The 22371-nt window shown below is 45.3% G+C and overlaps 1 protein-coding gene across 1 annotated transcript in view; it reads right to left on the reverse strand.

Moving 5' to 3' along the window:
• Nucleotides 1-14118: 14118 nt before the first annotated feature.
• LOC140207907 (uncharacterized) overlaps nucleotides 14119-22371 on the reverse strand; it is a 36755-nt gene continuing 28502 nt past the window's right edge. The window contains exon 6 of the mRNA XM_072276450.1: nucleotides 14119-18125. Within this exon, the coding sequence (XP_072132551.1) occupies nucleotides 17085-18125 (1041 nt within the window). The 3' untranslated portion in view covers nucleotides 14119-17084. The remainder of the gene's footprint in view (nucleotides 18126-22371) is intronic.

A 22371-nucleotide genomic window follows, 5' to 3' on the forward strand; every position in this document is an offset into this window, starting at 1 on the left:
AGGAGGTTTTTTTTTCCTCTTGGGTGGTTCTGGAGCATGGGTGTTTTCTATGTGGTTGTATTCTTCATCACCACCATTTTTGATCATCCTGTATTGGTATGTGCTCTGTGCAGGTATAAAGTATAATAAAATTATAATATGGTATTTAAACAGATTAATGTAATAAGTTGGAATGTTTGTGGTTGGAATCATCCTATTAAACGAAAAATAGACAAAACTATTAACTGATTCCAAACTGATATAATTTTTGCTCAAGAGACACATATCAGGGCAGGAGATCTAAATAGATTTTTTTTGGATGGTGGAGAGGTTTGCAGTTCCACTCTACTTCTCAGAGTAAAACTAAAGGCATGTCCATCTTTATTAAATCTAATATATTTATTCAAGAGGATATTGAGTCAGATTCGAATGGTAGATTTTTAATTGTCAAAGGAGTGATCTGTAACAGAAAAATTGTTTTGGTCAATCTGTATGGTCCTAACTTAGATGATCCTTCTTTTTTTAGAAAAGATATTTGCTTTACTGCCTGATTCAAATGAATATATGTGATAATGGGTGGGGATTTTAACTGTTGTTTAAATCCTATGATTGACAAGAGCTCATCCAATCAGCGACTTCCAACTCACTCTGTGTCACTTATTAACTCCTTTTTGATCAATTTTGGATTGATCGAATTATGGAGATATCTGCACCCCGGTAACAGAGAATATTCTTTCTTTTCACATGTTTACAAAAAATATTCGAGGATTGATTATATTATAATCAATCCCCGCTTCCTGCCTAGTGTTAAAAATTGTGAAAATGACGCTATTGCTATATCTGATCATGCACCTTTGAGTTTGTGTTTTGAATTTATGTCATTCTTGCCTGCTCAACATAGCACATGGCACATGTCTCAGACATTATTGCAAAACTCTGACTTTGTTGGTTTTATTGAAACCCAGATAAAAGAATTCTTTCATTTTAATGATATAGTGGGTACGTCCAAATGAATTATATGGGATACATTTAAAGCATTTTTGCATGGCCAGATCATTTCTTATTCAGCTAAGCTTAAAAAACAGACTAAAGTAGAATTAGATAAGATTGGGCTGGGAGGCTATCACCACCTATATTAAGCTGCTAGCCTAAGCGAGAGTTACATATGTTCAGATAACTGAGTGAATTGCTTCCCACATTCAGAGCAGGTGAACAGCCTCATTCCAGCTCAATCAACTCAATGATGCACATAGGGTTGATTTGGCTGAGAGAATCTCTTCCCAAAGTCTGAGCAGGTGAACAGCCTCTCCCCAGTGTGAATTGACTGATGTCTCTGCAGGGAGGATGATTCAGAGAATCCCTGCCCACAGACTGAGCAGGTGAATGGCCACTCCCCGGTGTGAAGTGACTGGTGTTTCAGTAAGTGAGAAGACAAAGTGAATCCCTTCCCACAGTCTGAGCAGGTGAATGGCCTCTCTCCGTTGTGAACTCGCTCATGTACCTTCAGTTTAGATGACAAAGTGAATCCCTTCCCACAGTCTGAGCAGGTGAACGGCCTCTCTCCGGTATGTACTCGCTGATGTACCTTTAGTTCGGATGACTGCATGAATCCCTTCCCACAGTCTGAACAGGTGAACGGCCTCTCCCCAGTGTGAACTCTCTGATGTACCTTCAGTTGGGATGATGAATTGAATCCTTTCCCACAGTCTGAGCAGGTGAATGGCCTCTCCCCAGTGTGAACTCTGTGATGTACCTTCAGTTGGGATGAGCAAGTGAATCCCTTCCCACAGTCTGAGCAGGTGAACGGCCGCTCCCCAGTGTGAATTCTCTGGTGCTCTTGCAGGTTTGATGCCTGACTGAATCCCTTCCCACAGACTGAGCATGTGAACGGCCTCTCCCCAGTGTGAACTCTCTGGTGTACCTTCAGATTAGATAACCAAGTGAATCCCTTCCCACAGTCCGAGCAAACGAACGGCCGCTCCCTGGTGTGAACTCGCTGGTGTGCCATTAGGTCAGATGACCGAGTGAATCCCTTCCCACAGCCTGAGCAGGTGAATGGCCTCTCTCCAGTGTGAACTCTCTGATGTTCCTTCAGCTGAGCTGATCGAGTGAATCCCTTCCCACACACTGAGCAGGTGAATGGCCTCTCTCCAGTGTGAACTGACTGGTGTGCTTGTAGGCTAGTCGACTCAGTGAATCCCTTCCCACAGTCGAAGCAGGTGAACGGTCTCTCTCCAGTGTGAACTCGCTGGTGTCTCTGTAGATTAGATGAAGAATTGAATCCCTTCCCACAGTCCAAGCAGATGAATGGCCTCTCTCCAGTGTGAACTCGCTGGTGAGTCAGTAGGGTGGATGACTGATTGAATCCCTTCCCACAGTCTGAGCAGGAGAACGGCCTCTCTCCAGTGTGAACTCTCTGATGTACCTTCAGTTTAGAAGAGCAAGTAAATCCCTTCCCACCTTCCGGGCAGGTGAATGGCCACTCGCCCGTGTGAACCCGCTGGTGAGCCATTTGGTCAGATGACCAAGTGAATCCTTCCCCACAAATTCAGCAGATGACCAGCCTCTGCCCAGTGTGAACTGACTGGTGTGTCCACAGGTGGGATGACCGACTGAATCCCTTCTCACACACAGAACAGGTGAATGGCCTTGTCCCAGTGTGAACTTGCTGATGTACCTTCATGAGATGACCTTGAATCCCCACAGTTTAAAAAGGTGAACGGCCTCTCCCCTGTGTAAACTGACAGGCATGCCAGTCGGTCAGATGATCGAGTGAATCCCTCACCACAGTTTGAGCAGGAAGGATGATCAAGTGAATCCCTTGCTCCACTTCTTATAAGCGTGGACAGAGACAGCAAAACTGGTGTGTTGTGTTCAAGATCCTCATAGATAAATTCCTTGTCGTTTTTAACCTGAAAAAAGATTTATAAAATCCATCAGTGGGTGAAGGACAACATTTCAGATGAGATCACTTTAGTCACCAAGGTGTGATCTGCCATCACACTGTTTCTGTGAGATTCAACCCAAGTTGGAGAGAGAAATCATCTTCTATCTGGGCACAGTGCTGGTATCTGGAATGACCATCAAACTCTCTGATGCTCTTCCTGTCTCTATAAGAATGGGGCATTTCTGCCATCTCCAATCTGTGACCTGGCTCAGTTTGACTCTCTCCATTGGTATTATTCCCTGTTCCCACTGAGCTGCATGGGCTCCTGGCCCCACAGTAACTGAAAGACTCTCACACAAATAGCCTATGTTGACGGACGTGCAGCTGGGATTTTCTTTTATCTACTGTCAATTTACAGTGCCACAGTTTTAACGCCATGTAAACATTTCCTGCCCAGATGAATGGTTGGCCCGCACAGCTGTTAAAAGGAATTAAATGAACATTAGTATTATTTCTTGTTCTTGTCACAGAGTCACAGAAAAGTACAACACAGAAGCAGGCACTTTGGCCCATCTAGCTTGTGTTGAACTATTTAACCTATCTACACCCATACCCCTACCATCCAGATACCAATACAAACCTCTTAAATGTTGAAATTGTGCTCACATGCACCAGTTGGGCTGTCTGCTCATTCCACACCTGGATGACTGCCTGTGTGAAGACGTTTACCTGCATGTTCCCCTTAATATTACACCTTTCACCTTCAACCCATGGCCTCTGTTTGGCGTCCCACACCATCTCAGTGGAAAAAGCCAGCTTGCGCTTACCCCATCTATAACCCTCACAATTTTGATACACTTCCATCAAATCTCGCCTCAATCTTCTACATTCCAAGGAATAAAGCCCAGACCTGTTCAATCTCTCCTCATAACCCAAGTCCTCCAGACCTGGCAACATACTTGCAAATTTTCTCTGAACTCTTTCAACCTCTTTTACATCTTCCTGTAGGTTGCTGACCAAACTGCACACAATACTCCAAGTTAGTCCTCACCAATGTCTTGTACAACATCAACATAACATCCATCTCCTGTACTCAGTACTTTGGTTTATGAAGGCCAATGTGCCAAAATCTTTCTTTCTATCCCTATCAAACTGTGACACCACTATCAGTGAAATATAGACCTGTATTCCCAGACCCCTTTCTTCTACAACACTTCTCAGTGCCCGACCAGTCACTGTGCAATTCTAGGTCCTACTAAGGTGCCACACTTCACACTTGTGAGCATTAAATTCCATTTTATGTTTCTCAACCCATTTTCCCAGCTGGTCTAGATCACACTGCAAGCCATGATAATCTTCCTCGCTGTCCACTACACCACCAATCTTGGTGTCATCCACAACTTTGCTGATCCAGTTAACCACACTATCATCCAGATTACTGATATAGATGACAAACAACAACAGATCCAGCACTGATCCCTGTGGCACACCACTAGTCACAGGCCTCCAGTCAGAGAGGCAACCATCTGCTACCACAGTCTGGCTTCTCCCAAAGACAGTGTATCATCCAATTTACTATCCCATCTTGAATGCTGAGTGACTGAACCTTCTTGACCAACCTCCCATATGTGACTTTGTCAAGTGCCTTGCTAAAGTCCATGTAGACAACATCCACTGCCTTGCCTTCGTCCACTTGCCTGATATCATCCTCGAGAGACTCTATAAGATTGGTTAGACATGACCTACCATGCACAAAACCATGCTGCCTATCTCTAATCAGAACACATCTATCCAAATACTTATATATCCAGTTGCTGCACATATGTTCCAATAACTCTCCCACTACTGATGTCAAGCTCACTAACATAAAATTTTCTTGTTTACCTTTAGAGCCTTTCTTGAACAGCAGAACAACACTGGCTGTCCTCCAATCCTCCAGTACCTCACCTGTCACTAAGGATGATTTAAATATTTGTGCTTGGGCCCCAACAATTTTTGCACTTGTCTTCCGCAGCGTCCCAGGGAACAACTTGTCAGGCCCTGGGGATTTATCCATGGTAATTTGCCTTAAGACAACAAACACCTCCACATCTGTAATCTGTACAGGGTCCTTTCTAACTCTCACACAGTTTCGTGTGTCCTGCACCTTGGGTGCAATGCACCTCTCTTCATGACATATCTATCACTCCCTTCAACTCCTGGATGATCTGGAATTCATCCATTTCCAGCTCCAACTCCCGAACGTGCAGGGTTACAAGCTGCAGCTGGATGCACATCTTATAGGTGAGGGTGTCAAGGACACTGGAAGTCTCTCCAGCTTCCCACCAATGTCCCGTCTAATTTGTAATGACCGGTGTGCCAAAAAATCTTGCCTGTGCAATTTTTACCCATTGACAACATGTGCACACTGAACTTTAAATAGAGAGGTATTTATTTTAACAGCTAGCAAATGAGAACTCTGATGCCCTCTGGGTTTGATTGAGTTCATCTGCACTCTCACACAACCTATACAGCAGGCCTGTAGAGGGTTACGAAGGATTTTCTCGCCAGACCTTTTGCACACCGTCCATATCTGATTTGCTCGCTAAATGATGCTTTAAAAAGTCAGATTTCCAAAATCACTCCACTTCCTCGCACTTGCAAATTCTCCAGCAACTTTTGCATTGCCACAACACACACAGGTAACACCGGTTTCTGTATTGTACATAAATATTTCCCCTGAACCCTCCCCCAGGGGACTGATGACCAATGAATATGAACGGAAGGGCAGGTCTCATTGGAGAATGGCACATTTGTGTGTGAAAGCTACTTGTTGATCAGGACAAAGGCGTTTGATATCATTATGTACCCAGAGAGAATGGGTCAAAACATGTTCCCACGGGTACAAAGGTCCAGAACAAGAGGAGGCAGAACAAGCAACACACACAAAATGCTGGAGGAGCTCAGCAGGACAGACAGCATTATGGAAAACAGTACTAATGCTGAGTTCCTCCAGCAATTTTGTGTGTGTTGCTTGGATTTCCAGAGTTCCTCCAGCAATTTTGTGTGTGTTGCTTGGATTTCCAATATCTGCAGGTTTTCTCGTTTGTGATTGAAGGCAGAACAGAGGTGTTTTTTTCTCAGCTGGTGATGTAAAAGATTTTGTTCCCTTTCTCCGAGTTCCCAATCCTTGCATTTAGACAGCTGGAGCTCAGCTCTGTCTGAGAGATCCATCGGTTCCCATTCCCTCATCAGCCGGAAGCTCCCCGGGGCCCATGTACGGATCGTGGGGCTGAGAGAGAGGGAAGAGAACAGGACTGTCCCGGGATTATGGTTCACGGTGTCCGGAGCTCACAGCAATTGTCCCGAATTCGGTGTTGAAAACCCCCACCCGCAGCCGGGGAATATCTCTTACCTGGAGCCGATTTCTCGAGGCCTTTGAGTACTGCGCGCATGCGCAATTTTCAGGAACAGACTGCAATTCAATCGGTGTTTCAGCGACAGTGAAGATTGTTGCGCAGAGCTTTCTGGGTCATCACGGAGCCATTAAAAGTTTCTGCAAGCACAGGTTCCATGTCCATACCTCAGGTTTTTTTGTGTGTAGAAAACTCAGCAGCTCTTTTAATGCAGGAAGCAGCTCCCATAAGCAATGCATAAACTATCAGCAAACTTTCCGCGTGTCTAATGCCAAAGTAGAACCTTGTTACAAATGCAGATATGAAACACAAGAGATTCTACTGTTGCTGGAAATGTAAACACACACACACACATAATGCTGGAAGAACTCCGCAGTTCAGGCACCAACTAAGCAGAGGAGTACACAATCTAGGCATGCTGAAGGGACTCGGCCTAAACGTTGCCTATTTACTCCTCTCCACATTTGCAGCCTGATCTGTTGATTTCCTCCAGTATTTTGCTGAAATTAACCACCTTTTTTTTCAATCAAACAGTTTCAAAATGTTTCTGATCTTTCATTTGTAGCCATATTCTGCTGGTTGGATTCCTCTTCCTCCTCGTCCTTGTAAACTCTTAATTCCCATCTCTTTCTGGAGCCCCAACACACTGATTCAAGCTGGTAACTCTTTGGTTTCTGACTCTACACAATCGAAGATTCATTTGCTCATCTGCTGTCAGACTTTAGAGGCGCATTTAAGCAAACCAGCTGTCTGAGGCACAGACCTTTGAAATGAGTGAAAATGACACAAAACTTTGAAAAGAGCAGGGAAGAAGGAGTTTAACCGCCTTAGACCAGAGCCCTGAAGAACGTTAAAACCACAGTGAGCTCATTGTGTTATTCAGCCTGGACAGAAGCATGCAGGAAATTCATGCAGATGTATAGGATGATGAGAGGCATTGGTTGTGTGGATAGTCAGAGGCTTTTCCCAGGGCTGAAACGGCTAACACAAGGGGGCATAGGCTTAAGGTGTTTGGAGGTAGGTACAGAGGAGATGTCAGAGCTACGTTTTTTAAACAAAGTGTGGTGTGTGTGTGGAATGCACTGCCTGCGACGGTGATAGAGGCGGATACAACAAGGTCTTTTAAGAGACTCTTAAATAGGTACATGGAGATTAAGAAAATAGAGGCCTATGCGGTAGGGTAATTCTAGGCAGGTTCCAGAGTAAGTTACATGGTCGTGACATCATTTAGAGCCAAAGGATATGTCATGTGCTATAGATTTCTATGATTCTCTGAAATTCATGGAAAATCTCCTATCCCACGGAGTGGTGACTAGTTGCAACCTGTCATCACAGGGAGAGTGAGAGGGGAACAGCAGGGATAGATTTTGATATACTGATATGGAACAGAAACATGGACAGGGACCAGATGGGCCGAGAGGACTCTCTAGTGTACATTGTGAGTGGGGTAGAGACAGTAAGTACCTGAGACACGGGATTTGATATAGAACTGATTTATCTTTCACAGATCCACAATATTAAACATCAGTCTAGTTTAAGGCTAACATCAGCAGAACAGACTCCTCCAATGCTCAGTGACCAGGGTTCAGTCCTGGGTGCGATGAACAGCCGCAAGAACTGCAGAACCTGACAGTAACAGTCCCTCATGAACCTGCAGCTGCCTTCAGTCACCATATTGGTGAAACATTTAACACAAAACCATGCATTTGAGAATTTAGACATTTCTATTTTTCTGAGCTTCTCATAAATGTGTACAGTTTAGTTAAGCTTTGCTCCAGAATTACCACACAATTAAAAGTTTATTACATTTTTTTTATTTTTAGTTTTGCACCACTTACGTAATTTAGCTATTTAATATGTATATTATAGTAATTCACAATTGTTAAAATCTATTGCTATGAATTAGGTTCTACTGCTGCCGCAGAGACAACGAATGTCATGACATTTGCCGGTGCTATTAAACCTGATTCTGATATTGATATGGGAGACCCCCCACCGGTCACCTGATCCCAGTTACCGCAGATTGTAATGCGAGATTGAAGCCTTTTCTACTTACCTGCATTCCTCAGAAATGACAATAGTTCAGATAAGTTTCCTTCTGCGGTTTCAAAACAGAAGCTCAGTCTGTCTAATATTTCCACACAATTAAAATGGGGAGGAATGCAGCAAGAATGTGCCGGTTATGAGGATCTTTGAGTACATGGCCTGTTTTTCCTTGCAGTCATGGGCAGAGCAGTAGCCATAAGAAGGCGTGAAGTATCGACAAGAAGCTCAGAGACCTCGGCCTTCACCCTGCCTTCTGTAGCTGGATCCTGGACATCCTGTCAGATCGCCGGCAGGTGGTAAGAGTGGGCTCCCTCACCTCTGTCTCTCTGACCCTTAGCACACATACCCCACAGGGTTGTCTCCTTGGCGCCCTCCTTTACTCTCTGTATTCCCATGATTTGCGTCGTCACCCACAGATCCAATCTGCTAATTAAATTCGCTGACGACACTACACTGATTGGCATAATCTCAAATAATAACGAGGCAGCCTACAGAGAAGAAGTCATCACCCCGACACAGTGGTATCAAGAAAACAACCTCTCCCTCAATGTCACAGAAACAAAGGAGCTGGTTGTGGACTCCAGGAGGAATGGAGACAGGGACCAAATTCAACATTTCCAAGTCTGTTATTGACACAAAATGCACATTTTAATATTGATCACGACACAATGTATTTTACATATTGTTAATAACATAAAACGTATTTATAGGTTGTTACTGACAGAGAATCGTATAATTTGTGTTCCGTGTGTTATCTGAATGTACTTGCCTGTGATGCTGCCACAAGTCAGTGTTTCTCTGTCCCTGTACCTTCCCGTACTTGTGAACTTGGCAGCTCGGTTGGTCGAATGTGTGAGACAGTACACTGTTAAATGCAAAACCCTGAACAGTGTTGATGATTAGAGGAATTTAGACTCCAAGTTCATCGGTCCCTGACAGAGACTGCACAGATTGATCGGGTGGTTAAGAAGGCAAATGGCGTGGTTGTGTTTATTAGTTGAAGCACTGAGTTGAAAAGTCGGGAAGTTGTGTTGCGGCTGTTGCGAGTCTGCGGTCGGACTGTGACTGTGTCTTTAAGAGCGCCGCAGTGAGGAGGCGGGACTATGACGTCAGTCACAGGCTGACGGCGCCAACTGTGGATTTAACCATAAGAGAGAGAGAGCGGTCTGCAGACAGGCAGTCGGCCAGTCCAGATAGAGAGAGAGAGACTGGAAAAGCTGATAGATTCAGTTTGTCGGAATGAAATGTTTGGACACCGGGAAGTCCTGCTCGGCACGGATAGTTCAAAGGTTAATTTATTATCAAAGTAGGTATCCATAAATAACTCTGAGTTTTTTTCTCCTCCAGAGAGTCACGAAACAAGGAAAGAAAGGCTTTCAGAGCGAAAAAAATCAAACTCCCACCCCAGCCCCGCATGAAAAAGAACGGCATCCCGATCATCAACCCCCAAAACCCACCCCTCCCACAAAAGGGAAAAATAACATCGATCCCCCCGAAAAAACAACCCGACCCCGCACAACTGCGGAGGAGCCGGTGTCACCGGTGTAGAGGAGCCGCATCGGGAGCAGCGGACACAACGGGCGACCCCGGAAGATTCACAGGTGAAGGGTCGCCTCACCTGGAAGGATGTTTGGACAACGGGGAGAGTTCGGCCGTCCGGCCCTTTCACTGTGACCCCCGAACTCCACATCAAATCCGTCCAAACGAATCTGGGTGAACTTTAATGACCAATAAATATAATTCCTGTCTTTGATCAGCTGTCTGAGTGATTCCCTGACTCTGAGAGGAAGGGGTGTCTATGATCCACATTGTCGGGGTGTTGAGTTTACCAGGAGACAGAGACTGCAGGGACGGGAGGTTTTCTGGTCACTAATACACTGTGTGTGGACCCCGCTGGCAATTCTGGTGTTGTGACCCGAATCGAGACAAACACCACGCTGCCCACTCCACCAACAACACGGCACAGCCGGACACATAACAGGGGACTTTACATCTCACAACACTGGATTCAGTGATGAAACCCGTGATTAATGTTGTTGTCCCACTGAAATCATAAGAAATGTCCATTCAGGTGTTTTTAATTACAAGCGCTCCCCCACAGATGACGTCACACATGGTTCCCCCCCGCGCGTACCTGACGTCACACACGCGCTGCTCTGCTCGTGCTGAGGCGGTTTAACGGCTGAGCTACCGACCACGAGACCCCTCCACCCCTCTCCTCCGCTGCGCTGTAGTCATTGGCCCGAGGCGATGTCAATCACTGTTTCCGCCCAATAGCGGAGGCGGACCAGCCGAGAGGGCGTTACCCCGCTGGCATCTCTTCTCAAAGAGGAACAAATCCCAAAGTAAATGTCCGCTTTCTGATTTATTTCCATTTCCCTCCGAGGGAAGTTGGGGCGTTTGTGAAGCGTCTCCTGCGGCCGGAGTCTGATGTGTCGCTGAGAGGTAGGAGGAGACCGCTCGGCCCGTCGGTTTGATGCCGGTTCCCCGGGGAGGGAGAGGATGAAGACGGTGAGAGAGGGGGCGGACAGGATGTTTGTCCCGGTGGGGACAGGAGGGGCTCATCTGTGGAAATGTCTGAGCCCACGGTGGTGGCGATTCACCACATTGGGGGCAAACACCGGCAGACTGTTGCCCTGCAAGCGGGGACAGGACTGGAGTTGGGAGGGTGGGTGAGGAGAGGAGATTTCGGATAGTGGGGGTAAGATCTCGAAAGATCATTGCTAATGCCTCCACATCCCTTCAGCCACCTCTTTCAGATCTCTGGGGTGAACACCATCTGGTCCAGGTGATCTATTTACCTTCAGACCATCTCTGTTTCCCAAGAAACTTCTCCCGAGTAACGTAACTTTACACATTCTGACCACTGACATCTGGGACTTTCATATTCCTGCCAGTGTCTTTGACAGATAAGAGTGATGTACAATACTTATTCAGTTCATCTGCCATCACCTTGCACCCCCACCCCATTAATACCTCTCCAGCATCATTTCCCAGTGGTTTCCACCTCTCTTTTACACTGTATGTACCTGAAGAAAAAATTGGTATCCTCTTTAATATTACTGCCTAGCTCACCCATGTGCTCCATCTTTTCCTTCCTAATTACTTCAGTTGCATTCTGTTGGTTTTTAAAAGCTTCCCAATCCTCTAACTTCCTAGAAATTTTTGCTCTATGCTCTGTGTTTGTTTTTTATGTCGTCTTTGGTTTCTCAAATTTCAACCATTGCTGCTCTGTTTTCATCCCTGCCCATCTTTTTTCAAATCAATTTTGACCAATTCTGCTCTCATGCCTCTGTAATTCTCTTTATTCCACATCGGACTTTAGCTTCTCCTTCTCTAATGTCAGGGTGAATTTGATCATATTAAGATCACTTGCCCCTCAGGGTTCTTTGAACTTAAGTGACCTAATTAAATCCGGTTCATTACAACACCCAATCCAGAATAGCTGTTCCCCAAGTGGGTTCAACCATGAGCTGCTCTGAAAAAGCATCTTGTAGGAACTCTACGAATTTCTCCTCTTGAGACCAACACCATCCCAATTTTCCTTATCACCTGCATGACAATCCTCCATGACTATTGTAACATTGCCCTTTTGGCTCGCATTTTCTATCTCCCATTTTATTTTGTGGACCACATACTTACTGCTGTTTGGGGGTCTCCATACAATTCCCATCAAGGATTTTTTTTTTTTTACATTTGCTGCTCCTTAAATCTACCCACAGATTCTACACCTTCCAACCCTATGCCACCTCTTTCTAATGATTTTGTTTAATATTTTACCAACAGAGCCACACAACCCCACTACCAGCTTGTTCTTTTAAGAAACATGCAAGTATCTGGGAAACAAAAGGACCTGCAGATGCTAGAAATCCAGAGAACTACACACAAAGTGCTGGAGGAGCTCAGCATGTCAGGCAGCATCTATGGATGGGAATCAACATTTCGGGACAAGACCCTTCATTGGGACTCTTGACACCCACGTATCTGGAATATCAACAAGCAAAGAAAATAGGAAGTAGTGCAAAATAGGGAAAACCTTTAACAAAATTTAGTTCAAAGTTTTTTAAAAAACTGCCAAACAGAGCTCAATAGTTAACAAATTCAACAAAGGCAATAAACATCTTCATCAATTGACTTTTTTTTGAAATAAAAAAAATATCTTGGTCCCATTTCAATCAGTCAAATTTACAAAGATAAATAAGAACTTTAGAAAAGTTTAGAATAGACCATTGACACTCAAACCCACTTAGATTAACATTACCTTGGACAGGAGGAAGAGAAGTAACACACACGAAAAAAAAAATCACACAACAGTCAGATAAAACTTCTAAGTATATATTTTCATCAAAAATGAACAGGATTCAGCACTCCAGGTGTGTGTATGCCATCGTGATAAGAAATACAGACCGGAAAACTTCAATGAGAGGACAACTCAGAGAAATGAATCATCACTATGGAAGAAAACATTAACCAGTGGAACGAGTATGACCCTCCATGGGAGACATCCCAACGATCTGAGCAGACCAGATGGTGACAAGGAAGCATCGAGCACCTGACTGAGAGTTGGAGACCTCTTCCCAGAAACAGAGGGGTTCCTTGCAGAAATACAGGACAAGGTGTTTAAACAAAGGAAAAAAAAATCAAAAATACATACAATACAAACAAACAAGGCAATAAATCCAGCAAATGCCGAGAAACCAGACACAATCCAACACATTCCAGGATCCAGCAGTTTGAATCAATCTGATTACTTATGAAGGCACAATGAAATGGCAAATATCAGTCACCAAAATCTTGCTTTAAAATAAAAACTCATGAATGACCACCATAACTTCATTAAGGCACCATAAATTCAAACCTAGTCCAGTTCGGGACAGAATCTCACATTTCATATGATAATCAATAAATTATTACAGACAGGACAATCTCAAATAACCATCTGGATATAATATTACAGGATAAACAAGCAGGAACAACTCCCTCAATAGATAAAACTATTCCCAACACACACATGTTCCTCGAAGTGGAGCACCTCACCACGGGCATTGCTTGTGTCATCAGTCAGACAACCGAATTATATTCCCTGTCAATCAGCTTCCAAATGTTGCTACTCTGTCATTCGTTGCCACGCCCCGCTGCTGATTCCCTTCTCCTCATCATACATTCTTACCCTGACCATCGTCCAGAGCCCCAAACTCTGCCCTGTGCAGACCCGCCTCTGGTTTCTGACTCTGCTCCGTTGAACATCCAACTGATAGTTTCCCATTCTGCTTTCAGTCTTTAGAGGACAGTGGTGTTTTCTAACAACCCTATACAAGCAGGGAAAGTGACCCATAATGTGGAAATGAGCCCCGAATAAGGAGGTTAACTACCAATGTCATTCTTCCTCAGCCCAGAGATTAGAGGGGCGAAGAACATCTCAGACAGAGCTGCAGTCAGCTCGACGACTTCAGTCTGCAGAGAATTCAAGCAAAACCTCTTCACCCACAGAGTGGTGACTGTTTGGAACCCATCACCACAGGGAGAGTGAGAGATGAACAACAGTGCAGGATTTCAAAGGACTGTTGTGGCACTGAATCACTGGCAGGGTCCAGCCGGCCTGAGTTGACTCTCTACTGTACACTAGGTGTGTTATAAATTCACTAAGTACCGGAGACAGAGTTTAAAATAGAACTGATTTATTTGTCTCAGATCCAGAATATTAAACTCCAGCCCCATTAAAGGTGAATATGCAGCAGAAGAAACTCCTCCCATGCCCAGTGACCAGGGTGCAGAACTGGGTGTGGTGAGCAGCAGCAATAATTGCAGAGTTCAGCACTGACAGTCACTCTCGAAATTGCATTCAGCACGGTGATGGACAAATATCCAGCATGCAGCTTATTGAAACTTTCTCCCCAGTGTGAACCCAGCAGTATGTCACAAGTGTAACACGCTGTAAGGTTTCACTGCTAATGTAACGGCCTCTGTGCAGTGTTTCACTGCTGAGGTAATGGTTTCTCTGTAGCAGCAATGTTTAGGTTATGACTGGAGATAACAGGGTTTTGGAGTGCGAGGTCATCCAGTGAGAGAAATGTTCTTTCTTGTGAGTCTGGAAGAGGGATTTTCGTGTTCTTTTGTTGGGGAGAAATGAGAAGATGCGAATGGAGAGAGTGGGCCCTTTTCTTTTTGTTTACTTCACTAACCATATAGAACCACAGAACACTACCACACAGAATGCCCTTCTTGGCTCTGCTGAACCACTTTTCTGCCTAGTCCCACTGACCTGCACCCGGACCAATTTACCACATTATCATCCAGATCATTGATATAGATGACAAATAACAATGGACCCAGCACTGATCCCTGTGGCACACCACTAGTCACAGGCCACCACTCAGAGAAGCAATCCTCTACTACCACACTCTGGCTTCTTCCATTGAGCCAATGTTTAATCTAATTTACCACCTCTCCATGTATACCAAGCGACTGAATTTTCCTAACTAACCTCCCATGTGGGACCTCGTCAAAGGCCTTACTGAAGTCCATGTAGACAATATCCACTGCCTTCCCTTCATCCACTTTCCTGGTAACCTCCTCGAAAAACAGATTGGTTAAACATGACCTACCACGCACAAAGCCATGTTGACTCTCCATATTATGCCCCTGTGTATCCAAATACTTGTAGATCCTATCTTTTAGTACTCCTTCCAATAACTTACCTACTACCGACGTCAAACTTACCGGCCTATAATTTTCCAGATTACTTTTAGATCCTTTTTTAAACAACGGAACAACATGAGCCATCCTCCAATCCTCCAGCACCTCACCCGTAGATACCGACATTTTAAATATATCTGCCAGGGCCCCTGCAATTTCAACACTAGTCTCCTTCAAGATCCGAGGGAATACCCTGTCAGGTTCTGGGGATTTATCCACTCTAATTTGCCTCAAGATAGCAAGCACCTCCTCCTTTTCAATCTGTACAGTTTCCATGATCTCACTACCTGTTTCCCTTAATTCCATAGACTTCATGCAAGTTTCCTTAGTAAATACAGACGTAAAAAACCCATTTAAGATCTCCCCCATTTCTTTTGGCTTCACACATAGCCGACCACTCTGATCTTCAAGAGGACCAATTTTATCCCTTACAATCCTTTCACTCTTAATATACCTGTAAAAGCTCTTTGGATTATCCTTCACCTTGACTGCCAAGGCAACCTCATGTCTTCTTTTAGCCCTCCTGATTTCTTTCTTAAGTTTTTTTTCGCACTTTTTATACTCCTCTAGCACCTTATTTGCTCCCTGTTTCCTATACATGTCATACAACTCTCTCTTCTTCTTTATCAGAGCTCCAACATCCCTTGAGAACCAAGGTTCCTTATTCCTATTCACTTTGACTTTAATCCTGACAGGATCATACAAACTCTGCACTCTCAAAACTTTCTCCTTTGAAGGCTTCCCACTTACCAATCACACCCTTGCCAGAGAACAAACTGTCCCAATCCATGCTTTTTGGATCCTTTCTCATTTCTTCAAATTTCGCCTTTTTCCAGTTTAGAACCTCAAACCGAGTACCAGATCTATCGTTATCCATGATCAAGTTGAAACTACTGGCGTTATGATCACTGGAACCAAAGTGCTCCCCTACACACTTCCGTCGCCAGTCCTAACTCATTTCCGAATGGGAGATCTAATATTGCATCCTCTCTAGTTGGTACCTCCATATATTGATTTAGAAAACTTTCCAGAACACATATTACAAGCTCTAACCTGTCTAGACATTTAACAGTATGGGAGACCCAATCAGTATGTGGAAAATTAAAATCCCCTACTATCACTAACTTTTGCTTCCTGCAGTTGTCTACCTCTCTGCAGATATGCTCCTCCAATTCTCGTTGACTACTGGGTGGTCTATAATACAACCCCATTTATGTGGCCATACCTTTCTTGTTTCCCAGCTCCACCCATATGGCCTCAATAGACAAGCCCTCTAATCTGTCCTGCCTGAGCACTGCTGTAACATTTTCCTGACTAGCAATGCTACCACCTGCACCCCCCACCACCTTTCATTCCTCTGCCTCTATCACGTCTGAAACATCAGAACCCTGGAACATTAAGCTGCCAGTCCTGACCCTCCTGCAGCCAAGTTTCACTAATGGCTATAATGTCGTCATTCCATGTGTCAATCCACGCCCTCAGCTCGTCTGCCTTCCACACAATACTCCTTGCATTGAAATAGACACACCTCAGGAGATTATTTCCACTATTCACAACCCTTCTAATTGTGGCTTTGCACGAGCTTTTAACATCATTTATTTTCACCCCCGCTCCACTATCTGCTCTGGCACTCTGGTTCCCATCCCCCTGCAAACCTAGCTTAAACCCTCCCCAATAGCACTAACAAACCTCCCCGCAAGGATACCGGTCCCCTTGTAGTTCAGGTGTAACCCGTCTCTCTTGTACAGGTCCCACCTGCCCCAGAAGAGATCCCAATGATCCTGAAATCTGAAACCCTGCCCCCTACACCAGTTCCTCAGCCTCAGTCAAAGTAAGAATTATAAAGCTCAATCGTTTAATCAGATATTGTCTACTGTTTATTATTTCCGGGTACTGATTTGTAACAGGGGACACATCACGCAGCATCCACCCAAACGAGATTTCTTAAGTTTGGCCGGGCAGGGGGGCTATCACCCCCTATATTAATCTGCTAGCTGAAGCGAGAGTTACATAAGGTTAGATGACTGAGTGAATCGCTTCCCACATTCACAGCAGGGGAACGGCCTCTCCCCAGTGTGAACTCAGTGATGCACATTTGGTTGATTTGGTTGAGAGAATCTCTTCCCAATGTCTGAACAGGTGAACGGCCTCTCCCCAGTGTGAAGTCGCTGGTGTCTCAGTAGGTGGAATGACCGAGTGAATCCCTTCCCACATTCTGAGCAGGTGAATGGCCTCTCCCCAGTGTGAACTGACTGGTGTCCCTTCAGTTGAGATGACTGAGTGAATCCCTTCCCACACACTGAGCAGGTGAACGGCCTCTCCCCAGTGTGAACTAACTTGTGTACAAGTAGGTGGGATGACCGACTGAATCCCTTCCCACAGTCTGAGCAGGTGAACGGCCTCTCCCCAGTGTGAACTTGCTGATGTCCCTTCAGATGAGATGAGTAAGTGAATCCCTTCCCACAGTCCAAGCAGGTGAACGGCAGCTCCCCTGTGTGAACTCGCTGGTGTGCCTTTAGGTTGGATGACCAAGTGAACCCCTTCCCACACACTGAGCAGGTGAATGGCCTCTCCCCAGTGTGAACTCTCTGATGTACCTTCAGTTTAGATGACTGAGTGAATCCCTTCCCACAGTCTGAGCATTTGAACGGCCTCTCCCCAGTATGAACTGACGTGTGTACCAGTAGGTCGGATGACCGAGTGAATCCCTTCCCACAGTCTGAGCAGGTGAACGGCTTCTCACTGGTGTGAAATCGCTGATGTCCCTTCAGTTCAGATGACGAAGTGAATCCCTTCCCACAGTCCGAGCAGGTGAACGGCCGCTCCCCAGTGTGAAATCGCTGATGTATCTTCAGTTGAGATGACGAACTGAATCCCTTCCCACAGTCTGAGCAAGTGAATGGCCTCTCTCCAGTGTGAACTCTCTGATGTAGCTTCAGTTTAGATGAGCAAGTAAATCCCTTCCCACAGTCCGGGCAGGTGAACGGCCGCTCCCCGGTGTGAACTGACTGGTGTCTCAGTAGGGCGGATGACCGAGTGAATCCCTTCCCACAGTCTGAGCAGGTGAACAGCTGCTCTCCAGTGTGAACTCGCTGGTGAGCCATTAGGTCAGATGACCTAGTGAATCCTTCCCCACAAATTCAGCAGATTACCAACATCTGCCCAGTGTGAACTGACTGGTGTGTCCACAGGTGGGAAGACCGACTGAATCCCTTCTCACACACAGAACAGGTGAAGGGCCTCGTCCCAGTGTGAACTTGCTAATGTACCTTCAGTTGAGATGACCGACTGAATCCATTCCCACAGTCTGAGCAGATGAATGGCCTCTCCCCGTGTAAAATGACGGGCATGCCAGTCAGTCAGATGATCGAGTGAATCCCTCCCCACAGTCTGAGCAGGAAGGATGATAGAGTGAATCCCTTGCTCCTCTTCTTAAGTATCTGGACAGAGACAGCAAAACTGGCGTGTTGTGCTCAAGATTGCTGCAGACAAATTCCTTGTCGTGTTTAACCTGTAAAAATATTTACAAACTCCATCAATGGGTGTACGACAACGTTTCAGAAGAGATGAATTGAGTTGTCAAGGTGTGATCTGGCATCACACTGTTACTGTGAAGTTCAACCCAAGCTGGAGAGAGAAATCATCTTCTCACTGGTCACAGTGCTGGTATCTGGAATGACCATCAAACTCTCTGATGCTCTTCCTGTCTCAATAAGAATGGGGAATTTCTGCCATCTCCAATCTGTGACCTGCTCAGTCTGACTCTCTCCATTGGTATTATTCCCTGTTCCCACTGAGCTGCATGGGTGCCTGGCCCCACAGTAACTGAAACACTCTCACACAAATAGCTGGCAGTGCATTCCACGCACCCACCACTCGCTGTGTAAAAAACTTACCCCTGACATCCCCTCGGTATCTATTTCCAATTACCTTAAAACTCTGCCCCCTTGTGTTAGCCATTTCAGCCCTGGCAGAAAACCTCTGGCTATCCACACAATCAATGCCCCTCATCATCCTATACCCCTAAAAAAGGCTCTAAACATAAACAAGGAAATTATATATTGAAGATTTGTTCGAAGTATACAAAATTATAAGGGTATAGATAGGGTAAATGCAAGCAGCTCTTTCCACTGAGGTTGGGTGGGATGACAACTGGAGGCCATGGGTGAAAATTTAACGGGAACATTTTGAAAATCTCTTTACTGAAATGGTCGTGAGCGTGTGGAATGAAATGCCAGCACAAGTGGTGAATATGAGCTCGGTTTCACCATTTCGAAGAGGTTTGGATGGAAGCCTGGATGGTAGGGGTATGGAGGGCAATGGTCCCAGTGCAGGTGGTTGCATTGGACAGCTTAAATGTTTTTTTGGCATTGAATAGATGGGCCAAATAGCCTGTTTCAGAACTGAACTTCTCCATGTTTCCATGACGGAGAAGCTGGCCAAACTTGTTTGGAAAGGAAAAGGTCGGAGTGACAACTGAGCAGCAATGGCTGGAGTTTCTGGGAGCAATTCAGGAGCTGAGTGATTGATACATCCCAAAGAAATGGAAGCATTGGAAAGGCAGGAGGACACAACCGTGGCTGAAATGAGAAGCCAAAGCCAACATAAAAGCCAAAGAGAGGGCAAACAAAAGAGCAAACACTAACAGGGAATGGAGTTGCACAGTGTGAACTTGCTGATGTACCTTCAGTTGAGATTACTGACTGAATCCATTCCCACTGTCTGAGCAGGTGAATGGGTTCACCCCTGTGTAAAATGACGAGCGTGCCAGTCAGTCAGATGATCGAGTGAATCCCTTGCTCCACTTCTTAAATATCTGGACAGAGACAGCAAAACTAGCGTGTTGTGTTCAAGATTCCCGTAGACAAATTCCCTGTCATTTTTAACCTGTAAAAAGATTTACAAAATCCATCAATGGGTGCAGGACAACATTTCAGATGAGATCACTTGAGCTGTCAAGGTGTGATCTGGCATCACGCTGTTACAGTGAAGTTCAACCCAAGTTAGAGCAAGAAATCATCTTCTAACTGCGCACAGTGATGGTATCTGGAATGACCATCAAATTCTCTGATGTTCTTCCTGTCTCTATGAGAATGGGTTCAGAGGAGATGTGAGGGGTAAGTTTTGTTACGCAGAGAGTGCTGAGTGTGTGGAATGGGCTGCTGGCAACGGTGGCAGAGGTGGATACAATAGGGCCTTTTAAGAGACCCCTGGACAGGTATATGGAGCTCAGAAAATTAGAGGTAATTTCTCAGGTATGGACATATTCGGCACAGCTTTGTGGGCCAGAGAGCCCGTGTTATGGGGTAGTTTTCTTTTCTATGTTTCTACCATCCCCAATCTGTGACCTGGCTCAGTTTGACTCTCTCCATTGGTATTATTCCCTCTTCCCACTGAGCTGCATGGGTGCCTGGCCCCACAGTAACTGAAACACTCTCACACGAATAGCCTTTGTTAAAGTGCAGCTGGAATTTTCTTTTATGTATTATTAACTTTTCTTTTATGTATTATTAACTGCCACAGTTTTAACACCATATAAACAATTCCTGCTGAGATGAATGGTTGGTCCGCACAGCTAGTAAAAGGACTTAAAGTGAGTTTTTGTATTATTTCAGGTTCTTGTCACAGTCATAGAATAATACAATACAGAAACAGGCCCTTTGGCCCATCTAGTTGGTGCCAAGCTACTTAAACTTTCTACTGCCATACCCCTACCATCCAGGTACCTGTACAAACCTCTGAAATGTTCAACTTGAGCTTGCAGGCACCGGGCGTGCTGGCTGCTCATTCCACACCTGCATGACGGTCTGTGTGAAGACGTTTCCCCTCATGTTCCCCTACCCTTTCACCTTTGACCCATGGCTTCTGGTTGTAGCCCCACCCAATCCCAGTGGAGAAAGCCAGCTTGCATTTACCCTATCTATGCACCTCTGTCACAATCAAATCTCCCCTCAATCTTCCACATTCCAAGCAATAAAGTCCTGATCTGTTCAATCTTTCCCAATAATCCAAGTCCTCCAGACCTGGCAACATCCTTGTGAATTTTTTCTGAACTCTTTCAACCTCTTTTACATCTTTCCTGTAGGTAGGTGACCACAACTGCAAACAAGACTCCAAATTAGGCCTCACCAATGTCTTCTACAAGTCAACATAACATCCATAAGACCGGAAGAAGCTGCAGAAGATCGTGAACACGGCGCAGCGCATCACACAAACCAATCTTCCGTCCTTGGACTCACTTTACACCGCACACTGTCGGAGCAGTGCTGCCAGGATAATCAAGGACACGACCCACCCAGCCAACACACTTTTCGTCCCTCTTCCCTCCAGGAGAAGGTTCAGGAGCTTGAAGACTCGTACGGCCAGATTTGGGAACAGTTTCTTTCCAACTGTGTTTAACCAACACCCCCGACTCCCCACACTCGCACAAGCCAAACTTACCACTAGAATATTAGACCTCTGCTAGTTTAAATTCCTGAACTAACAAATCCCTTGTCACCGCTTTGACTTTCCTCTGCCAGGTAATTTCCCGACCCCGAGCAGTTTCTAAAGTGGCCCACCTGTTGTTATGCAGGATAGCATCAAGAGTACTCTGCGATGGCTATTTAACCTCATTCCCCTTCCTGACTCTCACCCAGTTTCCTGTGTCCTGCACCTTGGGTGTAACTCACCTCTCTTCATGTTATATCTATCAACCCCTCCAACTCCTGGATGATCCGGAATTCATCCATCTCAAGTTCCAACTCCTTAAAGTGCAGGGTTACAAGCTGCAGCTGGATGCACATCTTGTAGGTCAGTGGTCCCCAGCCACCGGGCCATGGACCGGTACCGGGCCGCGAGGCAACGATATGATTTGGCAATATGAGTCAGCTGCACCCTTCCTCATTCTCTATCATGCCCACTGCTCTGCTGAACTTGAACGCATGAGAGGTCAAACCGCACACGTCATCCATGTCAGCACGGGAAGAAGATCGACTCCTCGAGCTTGCAAATGACGGTGGGCTGAAAAGTACGTTTGACATAACATCTCTGCCGGCATTCCGGATCAAAGTCAAGGCTGAATATCTTGGGATAGCCACGAAAGCACGAAAAACGTTGATTCCATTTCCAACATATCTCTGCAAAGCGGGGTTTTCTGCAATGAATGCAATGAAAACTAAATTGTGGAATAGACTGGACATAAGGAACTCCCTTCGAGTATCACTGTCTCCCATCACCCCTCAATGGCACCGTCTTGTTGCAGGGAAACAAGCCCAGGGCTCCCATTGATTCAGCGATATTGGTGTGTTGCAATGATTTTATATGTTCATACGGGGAAAATATGTGCTGTGTGTTTAATATCCAAACGTTACTTAAAATGTTATGATG

Source organism: Mobula birostris, chromosome 13, assembly GCF_030028105.1.
Source record: "Mobula birostris isolate sMobBir1 chromosome 13, sMobBir1.hap1, whole genome shotgun sequence".
NCBI classification, from domain to species: domain Eukaryota; kingdom Metazoa; phylum Chordata; class Chondrichthyes; order Myliobatiformes; family Myliobatidae; genus Mobula; species Mobula birostris.